The 24,246-nt window shown below is 37.4% G+C and overlaps 1 protein-coding gene across 13 annotated transcripts in view; it reads left to right on the plus strand.

The window, feature by feature from the left end:
- Nucleotides 1–24,246, plus strand: part of USP28 (ubiquitin specific peptidase 28) — a 60,669-nt gene that overhangs the window by 33,485 nt on the left and 2,938 nt on the right. For 6 of the 13 annotated variants that reach the window (XM_019665265.1, XM_019665268.1, XM_019665267.1 and 3 more), the window contains exons 10-25: nucleotides 1,556–1,704; nucleotides 3,546–3,673; nucleotides 6,524–6,619; nucleotides 10,182–10,361; nucleotides 12,373–12,590; nucleotides 13,540–13,610; nucleotides 14,996–15,224; nucleotides 17,517–17,711; nucleotides 18,553–18,692; nucleotides 18,861–19,040; nucleotides 20,235–20,330; nucleotides 20,481–20,537; nucleotides 21,045–21,223; nucleotides 21,324–21,402; nucleotides 22,187–22,266; nucleotides 22,834–22,957. In XM_019665265.1, the coding sequence (XP_019520810.1) occupies nucleotides 1,556–1,704; nucleotides 3,546–3,673; nucleotides 6,524–6,619; nucleotides 10,182–10,361; nucleotides 12,373–12,590; nucleotides 13,540–13,610; nucleotides 14,996–15,224; nucleotides 17,517–17,711; nucleotides 18,553–18,692; nucleotides 18,861–19,040; nucleotides 20,235–20,330; nucleotides 20,481–20,537; nucleotides 21,045–21,223; nucleotides 21,324–21,402; nucleotides 22,187–22,266; nucleotides 22,834–22,957 (2,201 nt within the window). The remainder of the gene's footprint in view (nucleotides 1–1,555; nucleotides 1,705–3,545; nucleotides 3,674–6,523; nucleotides 6,620–10,181; nucleotides 10,362–12,372; nucleotides 12,591–13,539; nucleotides 13,611–14,995; nucleotides 15,225–17,516; nucleotides 17,712–18,552; nucleotides 18,693–18,860; nucleotides 19,041–20,234; nucleotides 20,331–20,480; nucleotides 20,538–21,044; nucleotides 21,224–21,323; nucleotides 21,403–22,186; nucleotides 22,267–22,833; nucleotides 22,958–24,246) is intronic. The other 7 variants (XM_019665271.1, XM_019665272.1, XM_019665276.1 and 4 more) reach the window with 3 other exon arrangements.

The following is a 24,246-nucleotide window of genomic DNA, read 5'->3' on the forward strand; positions in this document are numbered from 1 at the left end:
AGTCTTTATCTAAGAGTTGTTATATTGTATAACGTTTGCACTGGCCAAATCTAGTATTAATGTCAGACACGCAGTGATGTTACTCAGTTTTCTCTGAGTTGTTTTTTCCAATGTAATATCTAATCTCAAAAGGTTTTATTGAGTTAGACTGCCAAAACTGTCTACAAAAGAGGCATAAGCTGCATGTTGGACACATATGAGATGTGGTCGAAAAATACGGTGAATGTTTACATTAAAAAATTTATTACAGTAAAAGACACATTGCCATTAATCCCCCTCAAAATACTCCCCTCACTTCGAACACACTTATCCCATCATTCTTGACACTTTCTGAAGCAGTTCTGGAAGTTCTCTTTTGTGAGTGTCTTTACTTCATCCTCCATCATGACAACACTCCATGTCACACATCGCTTTTGGTATATGGCAGATTGTCAAATAAAAACATTACAGTGTGTCCTCATCCACCTTATTCACTGGATCTGGCAGCGTGTGACATCTGGCTCTTCTCCAAAGTCAAAATGACCGTGAAAGGTAAACGTTTTGAATCGATTCAGGACATCGAGGCAGCCATGACAGCCAAACTTAAGACACTCATGAAATAGGACTTCCAGAACTGCTTCAGAAAGTGGCAAGAATGGTGGGAGACGTGTGTTCAAAGTGAGGGGAGTATTTTGAGGGAGATTAATGGCAATGTGTCTTTTACTGTAATAATTTTTTTTTTTAATTTAAACATTCACCATAGTTTTGGATCACACTTCATAAGCTTTTTTTTTGTTCAACTGTGGAGAATTATAAACACATACAAATAGACCTGTATAAAACCCCATGAACTCAGCATCCATTAGCCCATGGCCAGTCATTTTCCATCTAACCCCTATCTACTTACTCCTCTGACATTCTTAATATCAAATATCTAGTCCGTATTCAAATTGTTAATTTGTTTTATAATTATGTACATGGAGGGAAAGTGTGAGTGTTTATTTTTAGTTTGTTTTAATTAGGATCCAAATGTGGTTCATTTATGATTGGTTGATATGTCTTTTAAGTCTCTTTTCAAAACCTGTTCTCTTCCCCCTGCCATTCTTTTTCTTGAAGTGTGTGTGTGTATGTGTATTTTTTTTTTTAAGAAACTGAGTTATTGGTTCTCTCGTATTAGTGTTCCCCACACTCTGAAATTTTGCTGTTTGCATAGCCATGATATAGTTTAACATGTTCCTCTCTACTCCTTTTTTTGTAAATTGATATTTGGAGCTAGAGTTTTACTGGATTCAGGTAAGGCTTCTTTTGGCAAGACAAATTCACATGTGGTGGGACAGTCTTGATTAGGAGGCATTTGATATCTCCATGATGTCTTCCTTTTTGCAATGTTAGCAGTTGTTAATGATCAATGCCTAGATCCACCTGCTCATTAAAAGTTGCCAAACAGGCTTAAGTGCACTTCTAACCAGTTCTCAGGATGTTGCTGAATTAAGATACTGTCTCTGTGGTACCAGAAAAAAAGGCTTTAGCTAGCGTGAGTGATGTCTTTTAAAAAGCAATCTGTTTCTTTGTCTAGGAAAGCCCTTTTGTAACAATGAGACCTTCGGCCAGTATCCCCTTCAGGTAAATGGTTATCGCAACTTAGACGAATGTTTGGAAGGGGCCATGGTGGAGGGTGACGTGGAGCTGCTTCCTTCCGCTCATTCAGTGGAGTATGGACAAGAGGTGAGTTGGGTATTTTTTTTTTTTTTTTGGTATGCCCGTGACAAAGCCAGTTAAGTAGGACTGAGGTTTTTTGGCAAGTGGTTTTCCCATCAAATATTAAACAACTTTACACTTAACAGAACTTGAATTTGTCTGAAGTTTCTCATGAGTTGATATAAGTTGGTGAGTCTTAGTATTTGATAAATTCTGTACTAAAAGTATGCATTTGAGTTAAATCATATAAAGGTTGTATGCTGCTTCTGATGTTTTAAGTATGATCAAGTTTCTCTCTTTCTGTTGAAGCCTACCTGTACCTGAGTAGGGAGAACCCACTGCCTCCATATTTTCGGAGGGTAAAAGTACAGTGATTAACTCCTATGGTATGCCATTTAGAATATTTTCCCTATTATAGCATTTACTGTTTTCAGTGATAAACTTTGCCTTTGATTTAAGTTTTTGTTTACTTTTATATTCATTTATTTTATTTTTGTGGGTTGGAAAGAAAGGGGGAAGTTAAAGGGAGAGCAAGGGTAATTAATATCTCAAAATTCCATCTGGGTTAAGAATTAGTGAGTTGCATTAAGTATTAGTGTGTTGTCAACACCACACAGCTTGGATTATTCTCCTTTCATCATACATTTTGAGACAAAATTGTGGCTTCTCTGAGTCCAGCTCAGTAATTAAGAAAAAAAAGCTTGCTTGAATTAAAATAGGGGGCCTAACATGAGCCTTGTCAAAGTGCATTAGTGGTAGAGCAGCATTGGAACTGAGAGAGTTACTGCCTCCCTAGCTTTTCAAGGAAAGTGCTAATTCCTGATTGGGAGGCATGACATCTGCACCATCTGCGTGGAGCTGATACATGCTCTTAAAAAGAGAAGGAGTGTTCATTAGCTTCTTAGTCCTCTGGAGACTTTTATTCAAGGATGGGAACTCTTTATAAAAAAATTGTAAACAGAAAATCATTATGCTTGTTTAGATTTAGCCCTGAGTTAGTCAGACGGGATATCTGGATTCACCTTGTGTCGACAAGGGTATGTGAAGGGAGCATAGCTGTTTATACCTTTGGTAAAGGGAACATTTTAAAGCTATTTGTACAGACTTCTGGTATACAGGTGAATTGAACAGAAATGCCTTTCCTGGTTTAGCTTTTTCTCATCAATGATCCATGACAGTTGAGATCTTTTGTATAAGTCAGGGCTGTCTATTCTTGAAACTCAAGGTAACATTGTAGGTTCATTTGTCTGGGTCCCTTAAGAGACATCTGTAAATTCTTGGAATTTACAGATTTTCTGAGAAACTTGAGAAGTCATAATCATGAGGCTATTTCAAGTTTCCTTTTTAGATATAAAGGGGATTCAGATTATGTTAGTAGACTGTAAATAAATAGTATATAATATATACACACATTTTTGTCTTTTTAGCTGATTCATGGAGACAGTTGTCTCCTTAGTTATATGCTGCTTAGATAATAATTTCTAACTCATTGGTTAGGCTAGCCATTTTCTTTAGGTTTCGAATGTCTTTTCAGTACTGATGACTTAATGAATGAGTTGTGTAGGTGCTTGGTGCAGTTCACATATTTAAGGGTGGTTATTTCTGAGGATGACATTTGGGTAGAATACTGTTGACTGGCTTATTAATTTGGAGTATTGAGCAATGTTTAACCATATTCTTTAAGAGGGCATGATTCTAAGTGGTCATTTCCTTTAGGATTTGAGATTAAACAAAAGCTCTTAGCATAAGTTTGATTTGAATATAAATTCTATACCAAAAGAACAAATATGAAGAGGAATGTTTTGTATCTGGCTGTTGCCATTTCCTAAAAATAACTTATTTCTCCCATGTTTCTATTCCTGACATAGTGTTGGTTTACAAAGCTACCTCCAGTGTTGACCTTTGAACTCTCAAGATTTGAGTTCAATCAGTCCCTTGGTCAGCCAGAGAAAATTCACAATAAGCTGGAATTTCCTCAGATCATTTATATGGACAGGTAAGTTCTGTGATTGATTGTCTTCTTGACTCATATCAGTGGAAGTGAGTCCATACTAAGTATATTGTGCACAGGAATTACCTGGAGGGCTTGATAGTATACACATTTGGATTCAGTGGATCTAGGTTGGGGCCAAAGAGTTTGCATTTCTAAGAAGCTAATGATGCTTCTGATCTCTGAACTATAATTTGAGAAGTTAGGCTTTAGGTGAAAGCCCTGCTAATTTGGGGGTGAAGATAGTATGTGGAGTAACCATAGTGTATTTCTTTCTAGTCTGTTTTAGTGATGTATAGCTTACATCCAAAAAAAGTTACCATTCTTAAGTGTATAGCCAGTGAGTTTTGACATGTGTATATAGCCCATTAACTATCATCACAGTCAAGATATAAAATATTTCCATCACCCAAGGGTTCCCTTGTGCCCCTGTGTGGTCCATCCCTTTCCCCCACTCCCAGGCCTTGGTTACTTACTTGTTTTCTGGCCCTATAGTTATGCATTTCTAGAATGTCATAATTAGGGACATTAATATTCAATATGTACCCTGTTGTGGTTGTCTTCTTTGTTTTGATTATGTTTTTGGGATGCATCCATGTTGTTGCATGTATCAGTGATTTGTTCATTAATATATTGAGTAGTATTCCATTGTATGGATGTACCACAATATTTTTTTCCACTTGCCAGTTGATGGACATTTCAGGTTGTTACGAATAAAGTTGCTATGAATATTCACATACAATTCTTGGTGTGGTTTTTAGTGCTTCTGTGTATAATACCCAGGAGTGAGATTGCTGGGTTGTATGAAAAGTGTATGTTTAACTTTATAAGAAATTTCCAAACTGTTTTCTGAAGTGGCTGTACAATTTTGTATTCCTACCAGCATTGTATGAGAGCTCCATTTGCTCCAAATCCTCGCCAATATGTGGAATTATCAGTCTTTCTAGTTTTAACCATTATAGTGGGTTTGTAGGAATACCTTTTTTTTCTTTTGATTTATATTTCTCTGATAACTAACAATGTTGAGCATCTTTTCATGTACTTAATTAATGGTCATTTATATATTTTCTTTGGTGAAGTGTCTGTTCAAACCTTTTGTCTACTTTTTAACTGGGTTGGTTGTATTCATACTGAGTTTTAAGAGTCCTTTATATATTTTAGATACAAGCCCAAATATTTCCTGCCTGTGCTGTCTCTTCTATTTTTTTTCAGTGTTTTCATTTATTTATTTATTCACCCCACCTCACCCTCCACCCCCCCACCTCAAAGCCATTGTTCTCAGTCTAGTTGTAGAGGATGCAGCTCACTGGCCCATGTTGGTATTATGATCATTGTGCTGTACCCAGCTGAGGCAGATCGGCTGCCCACCATTGGATGTTCGCTCACGGTGGCTCATGGCAGCTCTCGCCGGCTGCCAGCCACTCACGCTGGCAGCCAGCCACTCATGGCAGCCCAGCTCCAGGTCAAGCCATTGTTCATAATCTTAGCTGTAGAGGGCACAGCTTACTGGCGCAGCTCACTGGCCCATGTGGGAATCAAACCAGGCAACCCTGTTGTTCAGAGCTCGCACTCTAACCAACTGAGCTATCTGGCCGCCCCTCTTTCAGTGTTTTTAGGAGAGCAGGAGTTTTAGTTTTCAGGAAGTGTAATGTATCAGTTTTTCTTTCATAGTTTGTGATTTTTGTGTTCTAATTTAGAAATTTTTGCCAACCCAAGGCCACAAAGATTTTCTTCTATTTTTTTCTTCCCCCCAAAATTGTAATTTTAACTCCTACATTCATAATTCATGCCTATGACCCATTTAGAGTTTATATATAATATAAATATATAATATAATACATATAATATAATATAATATATATTATATAATATAATATATATTAAATATATATATATATAATATAATACGAGAAAAAGGGATTTGTTTTTTTATAGGAGGGGGAAAGAAGCCATGTGGATGTCCAATTCTAGAACCATTTGTTGAAAAGACTCTCCTTCCCCCATTGAATTATCTTGGTACTTTTGTCAAAAATTAATTAAACTTATATTTGTGGGTCTATTTCTGGAGTCTGTGTTCTGTCTATTGTTTAATCTTATGCCAGTGCCACATTGTTGGATTACTGTGGTTTTATTGTAAATCTTGACATCAGATAGTATAACTCCTCCAACTTTTGTTTTTTCAAAATTGTTTTGGCTGTTCTTGTCCTTTGTATTTTCATATAAATGTTAGAATCAGCTTGTTAGTTTCTATCTAATAGCCATTGGGATTTTGACTGGGATTGTATTGGATCTATAGATTAATTGGGGGAAATTGACATCCTAATAATTTTTACTCCTTTAATCCATTTATTTAAGTCTTTGAATTTCTCTCAACAATTTTGTAATTTTTAGTGTATAGGGCTTGCACATATCTGTTTATCCCTAAATTCATGTTTAATGTTATTGTAATTTTTTAAATTCTACTTTCCATTTGTTCTTTATGAGTGTACAGACATGCAAAAGATTTTTTCCTCTTTTTTAACTGGCTTTGTATCTTTTGACCTTACTAAATTCACTTAGTTCTGATGTATTTTTGTGGATGCCTTGAGATTTTCTATGTAGATGATTGACTATCATTCCATCTGCAACTAACGGCAGTTCTACTTCCTTTACTATCTGTATGCCTTGTGTTTCTTTTCTTTTTTTATGTCATTGTACTGGCTGTGCCTCCCTGGAGAAAGCTTTTAGTCTTCACCATTAAGTATGATGTTAGCCCTTTGTCTGATTGAGAAAGTTTCCTTGTATCCCTAGTTTGCTGAGACTTTGTGTCATTAATGTTTTTAAATATAAATTGTGTTTGTGGGCTTATTTGCTTAGGTACATGTACAGGAGCAAAGAGCTTATTCGAAGTAAGAGAGAGTGTATTCGAAAGTTGAAGGCAGAAGTAAAAGTCCTGCAGCAAAAACTGGAAAGGTGAGTTGTGCTTAGAAATATAAAAGAGTAGAACATTAAAATCAGATAATTTGCTTATATTTAAAATTCAGGGTTAAGTATGAAGTAGTGTGTTTTATAAAATAGCTAAGAATTTTTTCTAAGTGTGAAGGAGCCTTCGAGATGAGCTAATTAATGGTATCCATGGGCAAAGAGTAGTCCCAGGGACTTAGATGACCCTGAGTAACACAGTTAATTATTGGCAGTGTATTGCAGAGAACCCAAATACTGATATTATAGCCCTTTTTCTACTCCCCGTGCCCTCTTTTTCACAAACATGAGAAAGGTAACTGTCACAGTACTCCAAACCCTTTGTCTTGAGAAAACAGTTTCTAGATTGTCTGGGAAAGGTGTAAAGTAAAGTAAAAAGTGTAAAGTGTAAATTAAAAATTAAAAATGTAAAAAGTAAGAAGTAAAAGAATAAAACCACAATGCGGCTCCATCTAGAGCACTGATAACTGATTAAAAGGGCTAATATTTCTGACACATACAAAGTCTTTTGTCTTATGGAGAATCATTCCCTTTTGTTCATTTGTTTTGCACTATTTCTGTGGAATCACCCTATGACTCCCTAAGGAGGAGTCAGTGTCATTTCATTCTAGTCAAGATAGAGCCCATTGGTTTAGCATTTAAGAAGGAATCCTATACAATATCAGTGGATTTTTCCCCCCTTTATCTGCTTAACAGTTTTGCTGCTGCCACCACCCCTCATCTACCCACCTCGTTACTAGGTCATTAATTTCCCTGAGAGGCGACACTTTCCATGCAGCCCATGACAGGCCTTGCACCTGTAGTCCCCCTCCCCCAGCTTCCTCTCTCACAGTAGAAAGAACTTGTGCAAGATGTAGTGGGACGGGCCACCTATTTGCCTTAATACAGGCTTAAACTGGGGGTTGAGTCCTCGTGTTCTGTCCTGGGAGGGATTTATAGACTCCACCTGTAGCAGTGTTTTACGTTTAAGGTTTTAGTGGTACTTCGTAAGATTGGAAAGTTTTAATTGTTTTTATAGAATCAAATATACCTGATGTATTATAGCTCAGAAATTCTCCATTTACCAGTAACCAATGAGGCATTCTGGGTTATTTAGATTTAAAGATAGTGTATTGGAGCATTTTCTATAGTATGATATTACTCTTTTTTCAATAAAATGACTTTTTAAATTTCAGATAATTCTCCTTGGGTAATTTTTTTTTAAATTGCTTGTCTGTGTGTGACATACTCCTGGGAAAATATACAAGAAATTGTTAATGGATACCATTAGGTAGTAGAACTGAGATGGGGGTTGGCTGACTTTTATGTTTCTTTTGCACATTTTGTATTTGATTTTTCCTACCAGGTACTTGCATTACTTTTATCATTTAAAAAAGAATTAAAAATGTTCACCATTTCTTCTCTCAGATACCTTGATATAATATTAAAAACAAGATTTCTTATGTACAGTATAGACATCTTTTTTAAAACTACTTTTGCTCTGATTCTACTAAATTAATATAAGTAATGCATTGTATGAAGTAGTTGGTCTAAAATTCAGTAGAGGAAGTGGAAAACGATTGTCATAAAATTGAAGATAGGTTTCTTTTTTTTTTTTTTAAAGTTTTTTTTGGGGAATTGGGGGAGGGGAACAGACAAGTTGCTGTCCTTTTGTTCTTCAATCTAGTTGTGGAGGACGTCACTTCACTGGCTCATGTTGGTATTATCATTGCGCTCTTCCCGGGTGAGGCAGATCGGTTCCCGGCCTCTGGACGGCCACTCACAGCGGCTCTTGGCAGCTCACACCGACTGCTGGCCACACACGGTAGATTATGGCAGCCCATTGCAGCAGGGGCTGCAGCCTACACCGTCGACGGCGACTCATGGCAGCCCAGCTCCAAGTTGAGCTCCTGCTCACCATCTTAGCTGTAGAGGGCAGTGTCACTGGCCCTCATGTGGGATCCGAACTGGGGCCCTGCTGCTCAGAGCTGGCATCCCAAGCCAGCTCTTAACCAATGCGCCACTCGGCCGGCCCGAAGATAACTTTCTTAGAGAAGTTTTTTCGTGAAATTTTGAATGAGTATCATATTAAAATACAGCAAACTTGGAAAGAGTTACAGATGTAAAATGTTGGCTTAAAATCCTATGACGGATTATCAGTGCCACATTGCTAGTAAGAAAATGTTTTCTTTGGTCCAGGCCAGTCGTGTATTGATTAATTCTTTCAACAAACATTGAGGGCTTAAGAAGAAGATATTAACCATGTATATGGGATAGACAAAAGGTTTAGTTTGTGTACTGTAGGAGTTCAATGAGGGGAGATGTTCTTTCCAGTGTTGGGGGGAATGGCATATTGAGAAAGATTTCATGGAGGAAGTAAATCTTGAAAGATTAAAATAGAGTGTAAATAAGATAATAGTATTTGGAATTAAGGCAAGGAAATACAATCTAAAGAATAGAACCGTTCTTTAGGGTTCCACTAACGTTGCATATTCAATATCCTTTTCAATGAAAGCTGTAACTCTCTGTGACAGCCAAATCCACAGGAGAAATCATTCTCTTTCTCCTTTAAATTAGTGAAGATGAGTGTCTTTGTTACATACCCTCTAACATGTAGTTGACTTTGAGTTGCGCCCTATTTATTTTCCACTAGTATTTTCATTTCAAAATGTCCTTTTTAATATAGAAACGGACAATTATTATTCTTCCTACTTCTATACCTGTTTCTTTCTTTCACTTTATTCAGAGAAGAAAAATGTGAAGTGACTATCCTTCGTAAATGGAATCCCAGAATTATAATTTACCTGTACCAACCAGTCAACTTAATTACTGTACTATTTAAACTGTTTACTATAGTGAACTATAGAATTCATTAAAGTGAATCTTTTTACTGAGTCTAACGTGCTAGTAATGGCAGAATATTGAGTATTATTAAAATAATTTGTTAGTTACTTTTGGTTACATATTTAAGATATTTATTATTTACTAATCCCAAAGAAATCTTTAATAATTTATGCTCGCCTATGCTATTGAATGAGTGTATGAATAATAGGGTACTTAGGACTCTGCAAAAGAAAAATTTGCCAGTTTCCTTAAACTCAGACTTTTATCAACATCTACTTCCCATTTTCAGCTTTCTTTCATTTTTCCTAATTGCAAAGTTGTTGATCTAAAAGGTGGCAAGGGAAAAACATTTGTGTACTAGTTCACCAGCATTATTTTCAGATTTGAGTACTGGTAATAGTTCTGTTTTTCTTTAAGAAGAAGAAATTACTTTATGATCAGAGCCTAAATGTGATGTGATAGCAAGAGGAGGCATAACTGACATGACCTTGATTAGGAGCACATTTAAAATGTTTTCTGCCAGGTATTAAAATTTAGATTGTTAGAAATTTTTACTTTTGTAGTTAGAGAATTTGGCCCTATAGATTGTTTGAGTAACGTATTAGATATTATATAACATTTAGGAATAAGCCTTTCCATTGACGCTTCACACAATAACAGATCTTCTGTCAGCAAGCCCCCAAATCCAAGACCGGCGTGGACAGTTCGGTCCCGTTGTCTTTCCTCGTAGGTATGTGAAGTATGGCTCGGGCCCAGCTCGCTTCCCGCTCCCGGACATGCTGAAGTATGTGCTTGAATTTGCTAGTACGAAACCTGCCTCAGAAAGCTCTCCGTCTCCGAGTGACACGAGGGTGACATTACCACTTTCTTCAGTGCGCTGCCCGGTTTCTGACCTGACGTCCAAGGAAAGGTAATAAAAACAAAACAAAATATTCGAATGTGGATGTATTTTTTTGGTTTAATTTGAAATATGGGCCATCTTTCTACCTGTTTAACACTCACCCCATATGAGCTCAAGGGCTGTGAACTCTGTCTTAAAGGGAAGGGTTTTGCTAGCTGTCACTTGGGAGAGTGCTCCCAGTTCCCACATGTGCACTCGTCTTGCGCACAGGGTGGTTGGGATTATTTCAGGGGCTTCTTGCACTGTCTGGAATAGTGTTGATGCTCTACCAGGGCTGCCCTGTTTTGAGCTAGCTATAAGATAGCTGCCACTAAAGGCCTTCCTCAGAGGAAACCTCAGCCCTGCTCTCCCAAACATCTTCTTCTCCTGTCTTCTGAAAAGTATGCATATGACTAAATAAACATCAAGGGAAGAGAGACTTATTCATAAATAGAAATTTTAAGCATGAGAAGAACTGGCTAGAAATGGAAGCCTAGCCTCGAGGGGCTTATCCAGTGAAGAAACAGGGAGCCCTCTAGTTCTGTTCCAGCTCAGCCCCCTGCACCAGCCATGTGGCCTGGAGGAACCGCCAGAGCTAGCTCGGATCAAATTTGATGGGTGTGTCCTGACTGATAAAAACACTAGAATCCGTAAAAAAGGGTTAGCATTTTATTTTTAAAAAACCCAACTATTTACCCAAGTCTCTCCCACACATACATATTAATATTGATTCATCCATGTGTATGCATAGAAGTGCATATCTGGATAGAACATACCAAATGTTAAGGATGATTATCTCTAGAGGGTGGCATAAGCAAGTCAAGGGATGGGGGATTCTTTTACTTTTTATACTCTTCCTCTGTTTGGATGTTTTATAGAATGTTTTCATGTTCTTTGTGAAATATAAGTGGTTTTAGTTTTTAAAAAGTAGTTGGGCAGTCTATTTAATCACATAAGCTAATACTGCATACTGCCTGATGTTACTGGATTTTAAAGTTACTGTGTGTGTGTGTGTGTGTGTGTGTGTGTGTGTGTGTGTGTGTGTGTGTTCTCTTCTGAGATTGAGATACCTGCTCTCTTGCTTATGTTGGGCTTATTTTTCCATATGAATGGGTCCTTTGGGAAGAGGTTTTCTCCATTATTTTGTATGTATGACAGAGCAGGTGGGAGTCGTAGGGAGTTAGGGTTTCTTCTAAGTCAAAGCCAAAGGAAGTTTATGTTCTTCAGTTTTGGTGTGAAACAGAAACCTAAGTATAATTAGAAGCTTATATTCCTGCCAGTTTGTCAATGTGCAGTTTGTTTGACAATAGTTAATTAGTAGATAAATTAACATTTACTTTACGTGCTTTATTCTCAGTTAGGTTAGGGCAGTAGCGTAAAGAAGTTAACATTTATATTTTAGAGCTGAGTATTAGATTACGTACCTGAGGCTGCTAACTTTCTCTGGGTGTTGAGCTATAAGGAGTGATCGAGCTGGGATTGTCCTGCCCCCTGTCCCTTTTCCAGGATGCCACCTAGTTTGTATTCCTGTGAGTTGGATGTTCAGATGATACTTCATTTTTCTTGCTCTGTATATTTTCTTCCTGGATTCATCTATCCATCCTGCTTTAGTCAGTTACATCCTGAAAACTATAGTTGATTCCTCGATTCTTCCAGTCCCAGTCTTCTGTTCTTTATGTTCCCTCTCCTCCCTTCTTAATGAGAAGGCATTATAACAAGTCATCAGAGATCATGAGCCATAGACTCAGGTAGCTCAGGGTTTAATCCCTCTCCATCATTTACTAGCTGGATGAAGTTTGGCAAGTTGCTTAGTTTTTCTAAGCCTTAGGTTTGTAATTGGATAATAGGGATAGTAATAGTAGCTGCCTCATAAGCAAGTTTTGTTAAAGGAAAGATTTGGCTCAGTACCTGTACAGAGTAAATACTCACCAACTTATAGTTGTACTTTTTCATATAGCAGCTTGCTTTACAAAGCACATTAATTTAGGCCAAGGCATATTTTGGAAATTACCATATGAACATGATTTTTGTCTTCCTTCAGTACAAGTAAAGAAAGCTCTTCTCAGGATGTTGAAAGTATCTTTTCTTCTGAAGATTCTCTACACAAGTCTAAGACAATGAATAAACCACTTACATCTTCCCGGACTTCCATGGAAATGCCTGCACACCCAGCTCCTCGAACAGTCACAGATGAGGAGATAAACTTTGTTAAGAGCTGTCTTCAGAGGTGGAGGAGTGAGATTGAACAAGATATACAAGGTTGGCACTTTTAGAATTTGTCAAACAGTTACTCTTTGCCTTTTCTGTTTATTTGAATACTTGGAAGTTAGGCACCTTGGGTATACTTCTTGTCTTTGCCATATAGACTGTTGAATTTTGGCATGGGGATTGTGGTTTCTTTCATACTTTTAGTTCTCTGTAAGATTGGACCACACACACTCCCATTACACAACTATGGAAAGATCCCTCCTAGATTCCCTCCTCAACATTTCCGGGAATTTCTGGATAGCTTAGGCACTCGTGACCATCTTTGGGTAGGATTTTTCTGTATCTGCTGATGTTTTTTTTCCTGCAGTTTATCTGAACTCTGGCTGCAGTTAACCTAAACTTAGAATTTACTTTTCCTGGATTTCCACTTTTAAAATTCTTTTCTATATGAAGTATGCTTTACTGAAGGTTAATGAGGCAGAGAATATTTGAGCAATGCACACAATGTAAAATTGAATTATTCAGCATTGTGTTCTTAAAGGTCCTTTGGCCTTGTGGTCTTCTTGCTCAGAGTTTTCCTCCTCCCATTTCTTCTTTTATCTGGGGAGCAGAAAAATAAAATAAAAATCCAGATTCCTCCTAAGTTCTCATTCACAGAAATTTAGCCCTGCCTTACTCTGCCACCTTCCTTCAGGTGCTGTCTCTGGTACGTTTATTTTACACCCAAGCGATCCATTAAAATTCTTTTCTAAATAGGCTGTTTCTTCTTTAACAAATTTTGGTGCCAATTATAAGAGATGATTTTTTAAAATCTTAATGTAATTATATTAAATTATATAAAAGCCTTCTTAATGCTGCTTTAAAACTGTGTACTCCTTCGTGGTTCATAGAATGAAGCTGAAATCATTAGAGCCCCAGGTACAGATAAGCAATACGCTGCTTAATTGAAACAGCCTATGTGATATGGAAATCATTTTAACTAAGTATTCTTTTTTAACAGATTTAAAGAACTGTATTGCAAGCACTACCCAGACTATTGAGCAGATGTACTGTGATCCTCTCCTTCATCAGGTAGAATGAAATTGAGGGGAAAGTAGTCAAGGCATGTTCTAATGATGCTAACTGTAGATACAAAAATAAAATTGGATAGTTTTCTTTGAAACTGAATGGGAAGCTCCCTGAGATATAAGAATAAACTTAGGAAAGAAATAGGTCATGTTCTGTTTCTTTATTTTAGACTTAAAAAAAAGCAGTATATCTTTTGCCACCAATAGAACCCAAAATACATTTGTTTTGATTCTGCCATGTGTTATTTTTTTTGATATATTAGAAAGATTTGCTGTCCAATATTAATTAAAATTTCTCATTCAGTAGTATTTAAGTAGTACAATGAGGAAAACCTGAACTAGAGGGCCAGTTACCTATCCTTTGTAAAGCCTTTGTTTAGCAGCATGCATTCAAGCTTTATTTCTCTAATGACTCCACAAGGGTGGTAGGCAGGGCAGAAATTCTTATTATCCACATAAATTTTTGTTTAGAATAACATTCTGGGCATGGAGGGAAAAAGAGATTCCAGTTAGGGGCATGATCTCTTAGTGGCTTCTGTGTAAATAGCTGGAGGAAAGGAGCTCTGTTTCCAGGGTTGCATGGAGGCACAGTTCTGTTGCATAGCAGGAATGCATAGTGTAAGCTTTGGGTTTCCCCATTTTTTTCTTTTGTATTATTTCAGAAATTTCATCAGTAAAAACATGTCAAGATACTAATTTTAAATGTAAGTTTAATTTAATTCTATGGCTGACTTTCCTTTTTTCCACCAGTAGTTACTTGGCAGTTGTATTTTCTCAATATTGAAAAAAGAAATGCTTTTCAAATGTTGAAACAAACAAATATGTGGTTAAAAGGCTCTTCTCCCAGATAGGTGGATGATTACTCACAAGAAGAAATATAGGGACCATGTGACTGATTCATAATGAAATATGCTAACTTAAATTTTGGTACCAAATAAAATAGGTATAAGACAAGATAGCCACTAAACTTGTTGTAGATCCCAAATGTGGTAAATGTTTTCTCAACATGAGTAGTCAAGGTGATTCAGTTTTTAGATAAACTGAGTTTAGAATTGGGAGGACAAATAGGTCTAGGTTATCTTTGGTTTTAGATCTACTATTATATAATAGTAAGAGTGTAGAGTTGAACGAGGCCACAAAGAGGTCATCTAGTTCAACTGTCTGGTTTTAAAGATTCGGGAACTGAGACATAATTGGTAGATTCCAGGGCCATGATTTTGTTAGTTCCTCTTAAAACTCCGTAAGGTGTTTTTTAATGTGAACCCTGTATCAACCACACATATAAATAGTTTTCTTATGTCTGGTAGTTGGGAATAATTTTGAATATTAATAACCTGAACTTTGTAGGTTACTTTGCTGAATCTGAGGACTATGCCATCTGATTTGCAGGTGCCTTATCGTTTGCATGCAGTTCTTGTTCATGAAGGTCAAGCAAATGCTGGACACTACTGGGCCTACATCTATAACCAACCCCGACAAGTCTGGCTCAAGTACAATGACATCTCTGTTACTGAATCTTCCTGGGAAGAACTTGAGAGAGATTCCTATGGAGGCCTGAGAAATGTTAGTGCTTACTGCCTGATGTACATTAACGACAAGCTACCTCACTTCAATGCAGGTAAACATAGCTTAGCAGATGCCAGAGATGGCTGGAAATCTGTTCTGCTCAGGGAAGGGGGAAAAGTCTTGCAGTTTCTAAAAGAATTTTAAACTAGAATTTATTATAAAGTAATCATGCATTTTAAGAAACACAAAAGAGAATAAAAAGGGAAAATGAATTTGCTTTCCTGCTCCCATCCTTGAGCCCAACAAGCATCCATTATTAGGTTTCTTCTGTTGTCTTCAAGAAGTGCTCTATGCAGATGCTAGATTTTACATATTGACATCTCACTCTCATCCCATTTTTTTTTCCCAAATGGGATATTTGTCCATTCTCTTCTGCATCTTTTTCATTAATCTGTATCTTAGTCATCTCTATATTTTCATAAATAAAACCAACTCATTCTTTTTAACAACTGCATAATAATCCCATTACATGGACTATGTATGTAATTTATTAAGCCAGCCTCCCATTGATAGACTTTTAAGTTGTCTCTAGTTTTCTTCTTTTATAGTGACATTTTTGTATACATATTTTTGTACCCTTTAGAGAATAGCTAAATTTTACAAGTGGTTTTACCTGAATAATTTCATACTTCTCATAATACTACTACTAATGCGAAGCGCAGTCATATTTACCATTTATATTGGTACTTTACTCCTTACCACATGCTTTCAAACTTTATTTCTCTAGTGACATACTGTATTTTCCCATGTATAAGACTCACCCTTTTTTGAAAAATTTGGCGTCTAAAAACCAGATGTGTCTTATACAGTGGTTGTAGATTTCAAATGCCATAGATGGAACTGAGGACGAGGCAATATATGAAGACAGTGATTCGTCATCAGACACAGATGAGGATAAGCTAATGGTTGGGAGTTTTGATAGTGATGAGGAGTTGTATGAATTTTATGATGAATGAAACAAGTTCAATAACTTTATGTAATACAGTTTTGTTCAAATTTTGGGCCCCAAAATTAAGGTGCGTCTTATACATGGGAGCATCTTATACATGGGGAAATACAGTAACTCTAAAAGGGAGGTAGGCAGGGTAGGAATTCTTACTATCCACATTTTCCAGCTGAGGTTCTCTAGTTGTTCAGAGTCATACAGCCAGTAAATAAATGGCAGTCCTGCGATTCAAATCTAGTTCTGACTCCAAATTCTGTGCTGTTTTCCGTTTACATTCTCTTTCTCTTCCTTTCACATCTTCTCTGAGAGCTCTTATGGCCACCATTTCACCTCTAAGATCATAGAAGATGTTTTCTTTTAGTATTCAAGCCTTATTGTCTTGCATAGGTAAGAAAACACATAAGGCGTTTTGTCCAGACAGCACATTGTCTTTCCGATTTGCTAGTGAGGTTGGGGGATGGGGAGTGGAGAGAAGGATCACTTAACTGTGATTGATTTTCATAATTGCATATTTGCAGTATGAAAGCAGGAACAGCTGCTTGTGGGAGTTGCACAAAGACTCTACTGGCTGGTGGTAATATATAGGAGCCTTGATATTATAAGTATGGCTCATTTTTATATTATAGAAGCAAACAAGTAGAAACTGTCATTTGCTTAGTGAAAAGACTAGTTAATGGCAACCAGTAAGTGGATGTGTTGTTCTGCTGTAGGTTTTTGTTTTGTTTTGGTTAAAACAAAAAAGGGTTAGAAATGAAATTTAATATGTCCTTGATATCCTGCCATTTTTCATCATAGCTTTTAATAAACCAGGTATTATTGCCCATCTAACTGTTATATCAAATTGCTTTCCAATAGCACTTAATTATGTGAAACTTGAGGCAGTATACGTGTCTTGGAATTCATCTCCAACTATCTTGAGATGGATATTCTTATCAGTGTAACAGGTGCCGTGGTTACATTAACAAAACTATTTAGCTTGAAATTTCCATTAGATCTAATGATTTCCTGAATTTCCAAGAAATGTTTGGTGCATTCTTGCTACTTTGCCAATGATTGACCTCTATTCCAAGTTCTTACTATCATTCATTCATTCCTTTAACAGATAGATATTCAATGCCTGCCTACCTACTAATATGCCAGGCACTGTTATTGGTGTGCTGTGACTGTTGGCCTTATAGTATTAGTACATGTGATGGATTTTATATATATACATGTGTGTGTGTGTGTGTGTGTGTATAAATATGAATGTATATATGTATGTATGTACGTATTGTTTATTAAGACTAAGAAAAAAGACAAAGTGTTTTATTTTCTTTCTTTGTAGAAAGGACCTTTTGGTTTCTTATGCCCTTTTGCTGGATAGTACTCCGTTTTAACTCCATCTTTGTTCTTTCTCAGAGGCAGCCCCAAATGAATCAGATCAGATGTTAGGAGAATTAGAAGCCCTGTCTGTTGAACTCAAGCATTACATTCAGGAAGATAACTGGAGGTTTGAACAGGAAGTAGAAGAGTGGGAAGAAGAGCAGTCTTGCAAAATCCCTCAAATGGAATCCTCCACCAACTCATCATCGCAGGATTTCTCCACATCACAAGGTATCCGAGAAGGGCATTTATGCCAGTGATCTGGTAGCATTCATGCTGCACTCCGTCAGCCAGCCCTGTGAACCTCAACTGATTGAGCGATGCTGCAGTTGGCAACTACAGTTTGTTCAAATATAGTTGGTATTGCACAGCCCGAGGACTAACTTGTGGCTTCATCATGTGTTTCTGATGAGTGGAATAGCAGCAAGACTAGCCACCTGTACTTTTCCTCTGCTTAGTTTTTGCTTATTTCCTGAGTTGCAGGAGGAACTGTGATAGGATTAGTAGGTAGACTGTACAGAAAAAAGGTGATCTTCCGCCAGGTGAGATGTATGGTAACAGAAGAGATCTAGACTTCGGATGGGGAGCACATCATAGAGCACACAGATGTCAAATTATAATCTTGTATGCCTGAAAACTTTATGGTGTTATTAACCAATGTTACCCCAATAAATTTAATTTGAAAATAACTTATAATAGCCTTAATTATAATGCTGTATATACAAATGTAAACGTATCAAAGCTCAAGAACTTTTAAAATATATATATTTAAAAGTTTCTTTAAAAAAGGTGATCTTCCTAACAGATGGTTGTTTATAGGAAGCTTTCTTGGCATAAAGGAATATGACCAAGTTGGGAGCACATTAAATTTTACAGGATCATCAATGGGTTGTTGCTGAAGTAGCCATTTCTTTAAGTCACAGTTTTTTGGGGAAACTTGCATAGATTTTTTTAAAAGGTTTGTTAGAAAGGTTGTATATTAAACTTTGAATCCATCCTGCTTGCCTTTTACAGAGTGTTCTAGACGGTACTTACCGTCAGATGTTAATTCCTTTGTATAATTCTTTATCAGAGTCTTCAGTAGCCTCTTCTCATGGGGTTCGCTGCTTGTCATCTGAGCATGCTGTGATTGTCAAGGAGCAAACTGCCCAGGCTATTGCAAACACAGCACATGCCTATGAGAAGAGTGGTGTAGAAGCAGCCTTAAGTGAGGTGAGAATGACTTAAGAAGTCCAGATTCAAAAGGGGCAGGTTTTCGGCAGTAATTGCCACAGTTTTCTCACATTTCTATTTTTCTGTGTCTCTGTTGCATTTAACCAATTCTTTATTTCTCCTGTTTTTTTCTTACTTGTTCTCTCCATTCTGCTGCCACAACTTAAGGAAGCTGAACCCACGAAGCCCATGCCCCTGGAAACAAACATTGCAGAGCAGTCAGAGCAACCCCAAAAGGCTAATGATGCAGAGCCTGCTGCCCAGCCTAATTCTGAGGTCTCTGAAGTCGAGATTCCCAGTGTGGGAAGGATTCTGGTTAGATCTGATGCAGATGGATATGATGAGGAGGTACAGAGATGAGTGCAGGGTTTAGCTGTTTGTTGTCAGTCTTATATTTCCTTCTCATGTTACTGATTATACTTTAAGGTGTTTGGCGATAGTTAATCTTTTCTCACTGAAACAAATAATGGACAAGAGGGCCTATCTGGTTTTGACCTTAGTTAATATTTTTAAAAAGATAGGCTTGTTCCCGCTGTACACTGCTCCCAGTATATAGCTACCCAGGTATATACTTATGGGGGCCACTGCAGAGTCTAGATGGCTCAGAAAGGTAGAATTTAGTTCCTTTTTTGGTATTATGAATGAAAAATTGCTTTTTAAGTTAGGAGTCTTTGTCTTTGATAGTATTAATCAATTGTTTTTCCTCCAAGTGTAAAATTTTCAGTTGTTTACTGAGCAAAACAATTGTAAATTGAAGTTTTTAATTCTAAAGCTTTAGGAAGAAGCTGTAGAATCACAAGTTATTTATTGTGTATCTTCTTTACAATTGTCACTGCACATAAACAATATGAATCCACTCTCTCAGATTTCTTTCTTTCTTTTTTTTGCTGTGGGATATATATTTTTATTTATTTTATTTTATTTATTTATTTTTTTAGCTGAGCCACCCTGCCACCTGTTGGCAGCTCAGCTCGGGCCGGGCATCGAACCACTGTGGCTCAGAGCTTGCACTGTTGAACTGAGCCACTCGGCCGGCCCCTGGAATGTTATTTTTTTAAATCTTTGAAAGGTTTTCATTTTATAGTGTCAGATTTGTACATCCCGTAGCTTCCAGACTATTTCAGATGTACTGTTCATCTTAGTAAAAGTCTAAACTATTTGTATGTTTAGGATACACACCCAAACTACAGAACTAAATTGGAATTCTCACCTCAGACACTTCCCCTCTGAGAGCTCCAGTTTCACTTGATTCTTTAGCACAGCCATAGTAGATATTTTTAGACCTACATCTTTATTCTTCTGCTAAATTGCGGAGAATATATATGAATAGCTTGTCCTGGCCAGGGTCTTGACATTGTCTAGACGGGCAGGGGCTTATGTGTGTATAGGAAGAGGTGTGTGAAACTTGACTTTCAGTAGATGCTGGTCAAGGCGTATATCGCCACGCTTCCCTTCAGCAATCTGCTTACCTGTCTTCATGCAATCTTCTTCTGAACCTTTCTTCTCCTTTTTCTCTCTGTGTTTTGTGCCCTCGTGTGGTAGGTGATGCTGAGCCCTGCCATGCAAGGGGTCATCCTGGCCATAGCTAAAGCCCGTCAGACCTTTGACCGAGATGGGTCTGAAGCAGGGCTTATTAAGGTATCTCTGTTTTTTAATTTCTCTTTTTGGACCACAGGTATCATAATACTAGGGTAATAATTCTATTAGATGGTAAAAAAAAAAGGGGGGGGGCTAAAAATATCTTTCACTGAAGGAAAACATAAAACTCCCTTTTTTGTCCAACCACAGAATAAGCCGTCCCATCTTACTGATTGCCCCTCCTCGCTTGACACTAATGCATCCTTGGTGAGCTGTGCTGTTCTGTGCCACACCCAGCCTGGAGGGCTTGTTGTTGTTTTCAAGAAATGTCTATTAATAAGCTGTGACTGAGACATTCATTGCCTTTGTAATTTGGGGGCCATAATATGAGAAAGTAGGCCATGCTTTTTTAAGACACTTGAATAAAATTTAAGGTACTTGAATAAATTGCATTTATGTGGATCTGTAAAATTCATGTTCTTGGGACTCAAGGATATGCCTGAAATAATTAAAACTAAATATTTGTTTTTCTGAGAATTTTATGAAAAAAAATGTTTCTTACGAGCATAGTATGTCTTTGGTCCCAGAATGCTAGAGGAGTTTCATCCCTTATGAAATGCAAACAACAGATGCTATAGTTGCCTCTGTAATTCCTTAATAAGGAGAATTTCTTACAAGTCTTTTTAGAGTTATGAAACTTCTATAGCGTTAGACATCAATTTTTGTGTGCAGAAGCCCACAACATACCCTTTTCTATAATTCTGTCTTCACTAGGCATTCCATGAAGAATACTCCAGGCTCTATCTGCTTGCCAAAGAGACTCCCACCCCTCACAGTGATCCTCGACTGCAGCATGTGCTTGTCTACTTTTTCCAAAATGAAGCACCCAAAAGGGTAGTAGAGCGGACCCTTCTGGAACAGTTTGCTGATAAAAATCTTAGCTATGATGAAAGGTGAGACGGGAATACTCAGGTGAACATACCTTCCTTCTGGCTTGACTAGCTTCCCTTGTGGGGAAGCCTTTCATTGCTTTCTGAACTTTGTCCCACACAGATCAATCAGCATTATGAAGGTGGCTCAAGCTAAACTGAAGGAGATTGGTCCAGATGACATGAATATGGAAGAGTACAAGGTGAAGCCTTTTCTTTCAATCTACAAAGCCACAAGCATTAATTCCTGAAGCAAAACTGATAATTTTGTGTTTTCACAGACTGATTTGTTCTCTACCCCAGCCCACAACAACCCCAGAAAAACCTGGATAAATGATCTTTTCTTACCGTCAGAATAGCAGGTTTCCTTATTCCATTCTTCCATTAGAATGAATCAATACTTCCAATAGAATTCTTGAACTCAGGGTTTTGGTTTGTTTTAAATAATATAGTTTTCTAATATTTCTGTAATAGAAATTAATTTTTTATGCATTAAAATGCATCTAACTACAGATTTTCTAAAAGAAGCATTGTGCTGTACATAAAACAGTGTTATATACTACCTAAGTTGTGCCCGCCACACTTACTGAGCTTGAGTGTTGTCCAGTGTCATTAAGATGACCTTGTCCTTTCACCTTCTCCACATCTGGATGGTTTCATCTGAACTTGAGAGGTCATTTGTTTAAACCAGAGCTGAATGACTTTGACATGGGTTTTGGAAATTAAGATCATAAATTTTAAAGCTCATATGAAATAAATATTTCTGTTCCTCAGTGGAAGAAACAGGACACTGAAAATTAAGGTCAACAGTAGATAATTATTCTAAATGTTAAGTACATTTTTATCTCAAAACTTTTGTGTTTGTCGCCTTTGTGCCTGCCATATGTGCTCAGTAAATATTTGTATTGAGTTTAAAACTTACTGTGGTAGAAAGTGTAGAAATAGTTTATGTGGTCATAATCATTAATGGTACTCATTCCTTTGCAGAAGTGGCATGAAGATTATAGTTTGTTTCGAAAGGTGTCTGTGTATCTCCTAACAGGCCTGGAACTCTATCAAAAAGGAAAGTATGTTGGCCTTTTATGTCACTGAGATTATTATTGGCAGGACATTGTTATTTATTGATGTGCACCCCGGAATACTAAGAATCACAGCCATGCATCACGTCCCTCGTCACATGTGCCAGTGTGCCTCTACTTTTTCCAGTGTTGCATTTCAGATTTGCTCTGTACATCACATGTGTTTTTTCATCTTTCACATAATGATAGAATTATTAGTAAAGAGACGTAATGGCCCGATTTTCTATGTGGTAAATGAAGATGAACTCAGAGAATGAAATTTAGAGTTAGAATGGACCTTAGTGAGCATCTAGTCCTCTTCTTTGTTTTAGAGTTAGGGAAAACTGAAGGCCAGGGAAGTTTCATGATTTGTCTTGGGTTTCTTGGCCAATTTGTAGAAGAGCTGAGACTGGCTGCAGTCTGGCCCTCGGGCTTTTCCCAGTACCTGATGCTGCTTTCATCTTTAAGGCTTTTCCATAACTACAACCATGTAAATATTTGTATTAGGGAATAGTGAGGTCTAAACCCTGGGTTTTGGAAAGGAGAGCTCAGTTGTTGTTATCTGCCATTTCTAAGGTACCAGGAGGCCCTTTCCTACCTGGTGTATGCCTACCAGAGCAACGCCGCTCTGCTGATGAAGGGGCCCCGACGCGGAGTGAAGGAATCAGTGATTGCTCTATACCGAAGAAAATGCCTTCTGGTTTGTACTGTTTGTAAAGCCTTACAGTTTTTATTATATTATTGTCTTTACTTTTGCTCCAAGCCATGAAAAAATATAACTTAAAAAGCAAAATAGCCTGAAAGTTTTTTCAAAAAAGTTTGGAAAGATTTTTCCAAACTTTCAAGGGTAGTTTAACATTGAAACCAATTATTTTAAGTTAAAGTGAATATCATTCTTCTTTAATAGGATGACAGAAGTTGGGATGAGAATCAGTTATCTATCCTTTTTTTATTTTTATTTTTGGTGCCCTTTATGTATACCTACATTACAGTTTTTATCACATTGCTTTCCTACTAGATTGTGAGTTCCCTGAGCACAGATTTTCTTATTCAGCTGTTTTCCCTGTGTCTAGCATGTAGTAAGCATATAATAAATGTGTGTTGAAGGAATGCAGTGTTTTTTTTTCTGTGTTCCTTGCTAGGTGGGAGTTTTAGTGACTTAAAAGAGACCGCAGGTTTTTTTTAAAAGGTATGAACCCCAAGAATTGGTCCTGCCGGTCTGTTAATAGTGTTGTCATACACCACTGAAGATCTATCCCACCTGTTTTGCAAATGGCAGCAATATGGAAATGCAGACCCATATCCCCTCTGCCTACGCAAGAGTTTAATTAAACAGGTGTTTGTTCTTCAGAAAACTACAAAGAGGGGGCTTGCTCTCAGATTGTGTGCTTGTGTTTGTCTTCCCTGACACCCAGCAGAATTGCCCCTCACGGGGAGAGTCAGGTCAGCATTTCTACCACTGCCTTGTTGTTAATACCGAATGGAGGAGACGAAGTCATGACATACGAGTATATTGACCTCAAGAGCTTTATTTTCTGATTTATATTTTGATTTCTGTGTCAGTTATATGTGTGGCAGGGGACTTTGAAAAAAGGGCATTGTAGATTTGATGGATCTGAATTTTATTAGAGTCAGACTTTTATTTTTTAAATCTCCAAATACAGATCACATTTTGAATGTCCTGCTGTGCTTGCACAGGTGGGCAGTGGTAGTGATTTAGTTTGTGCCCATCGTTGGTCTCTCCCCTCAGTGTGCATGAGTCACCAAGGGAGCTTTCATAGTCCTGATGTACAGGCCCCTCCCCAGACACTTAAGCCTGAGCCTGGACATCAGCATGTCTTGCAGTTGATTCTGCTGCTCAGTGGCGATTGAGAACCATTGAATAGGGCTTTTGGTAGGAGCAAGTGTTAAGCATGACCTTGACTTATAAGTTTAGGCCAGTGGGTCGGAGGCTTAGCTGCATTAGAGTCATCTTTGGGAGCTTTTAAA

The sequence above is a fragment of the Hipposideros armiger genome, unplaced genomic scaffold (assembly GCF_001890085.2).
Source record: "Hipposideros armiger isolate ML-2016 unplaced genomic scaffold, ASM189008v1 scaffold_437, whole genome shotgun sequence".
Taxonomy (NCBI): domain Eukaryota; kingdom Metazoa; phylum Chordata; class Mammalia; order Chiroptera; family Hipposideridae; genus Hipposideros; species Hipposideros armiger.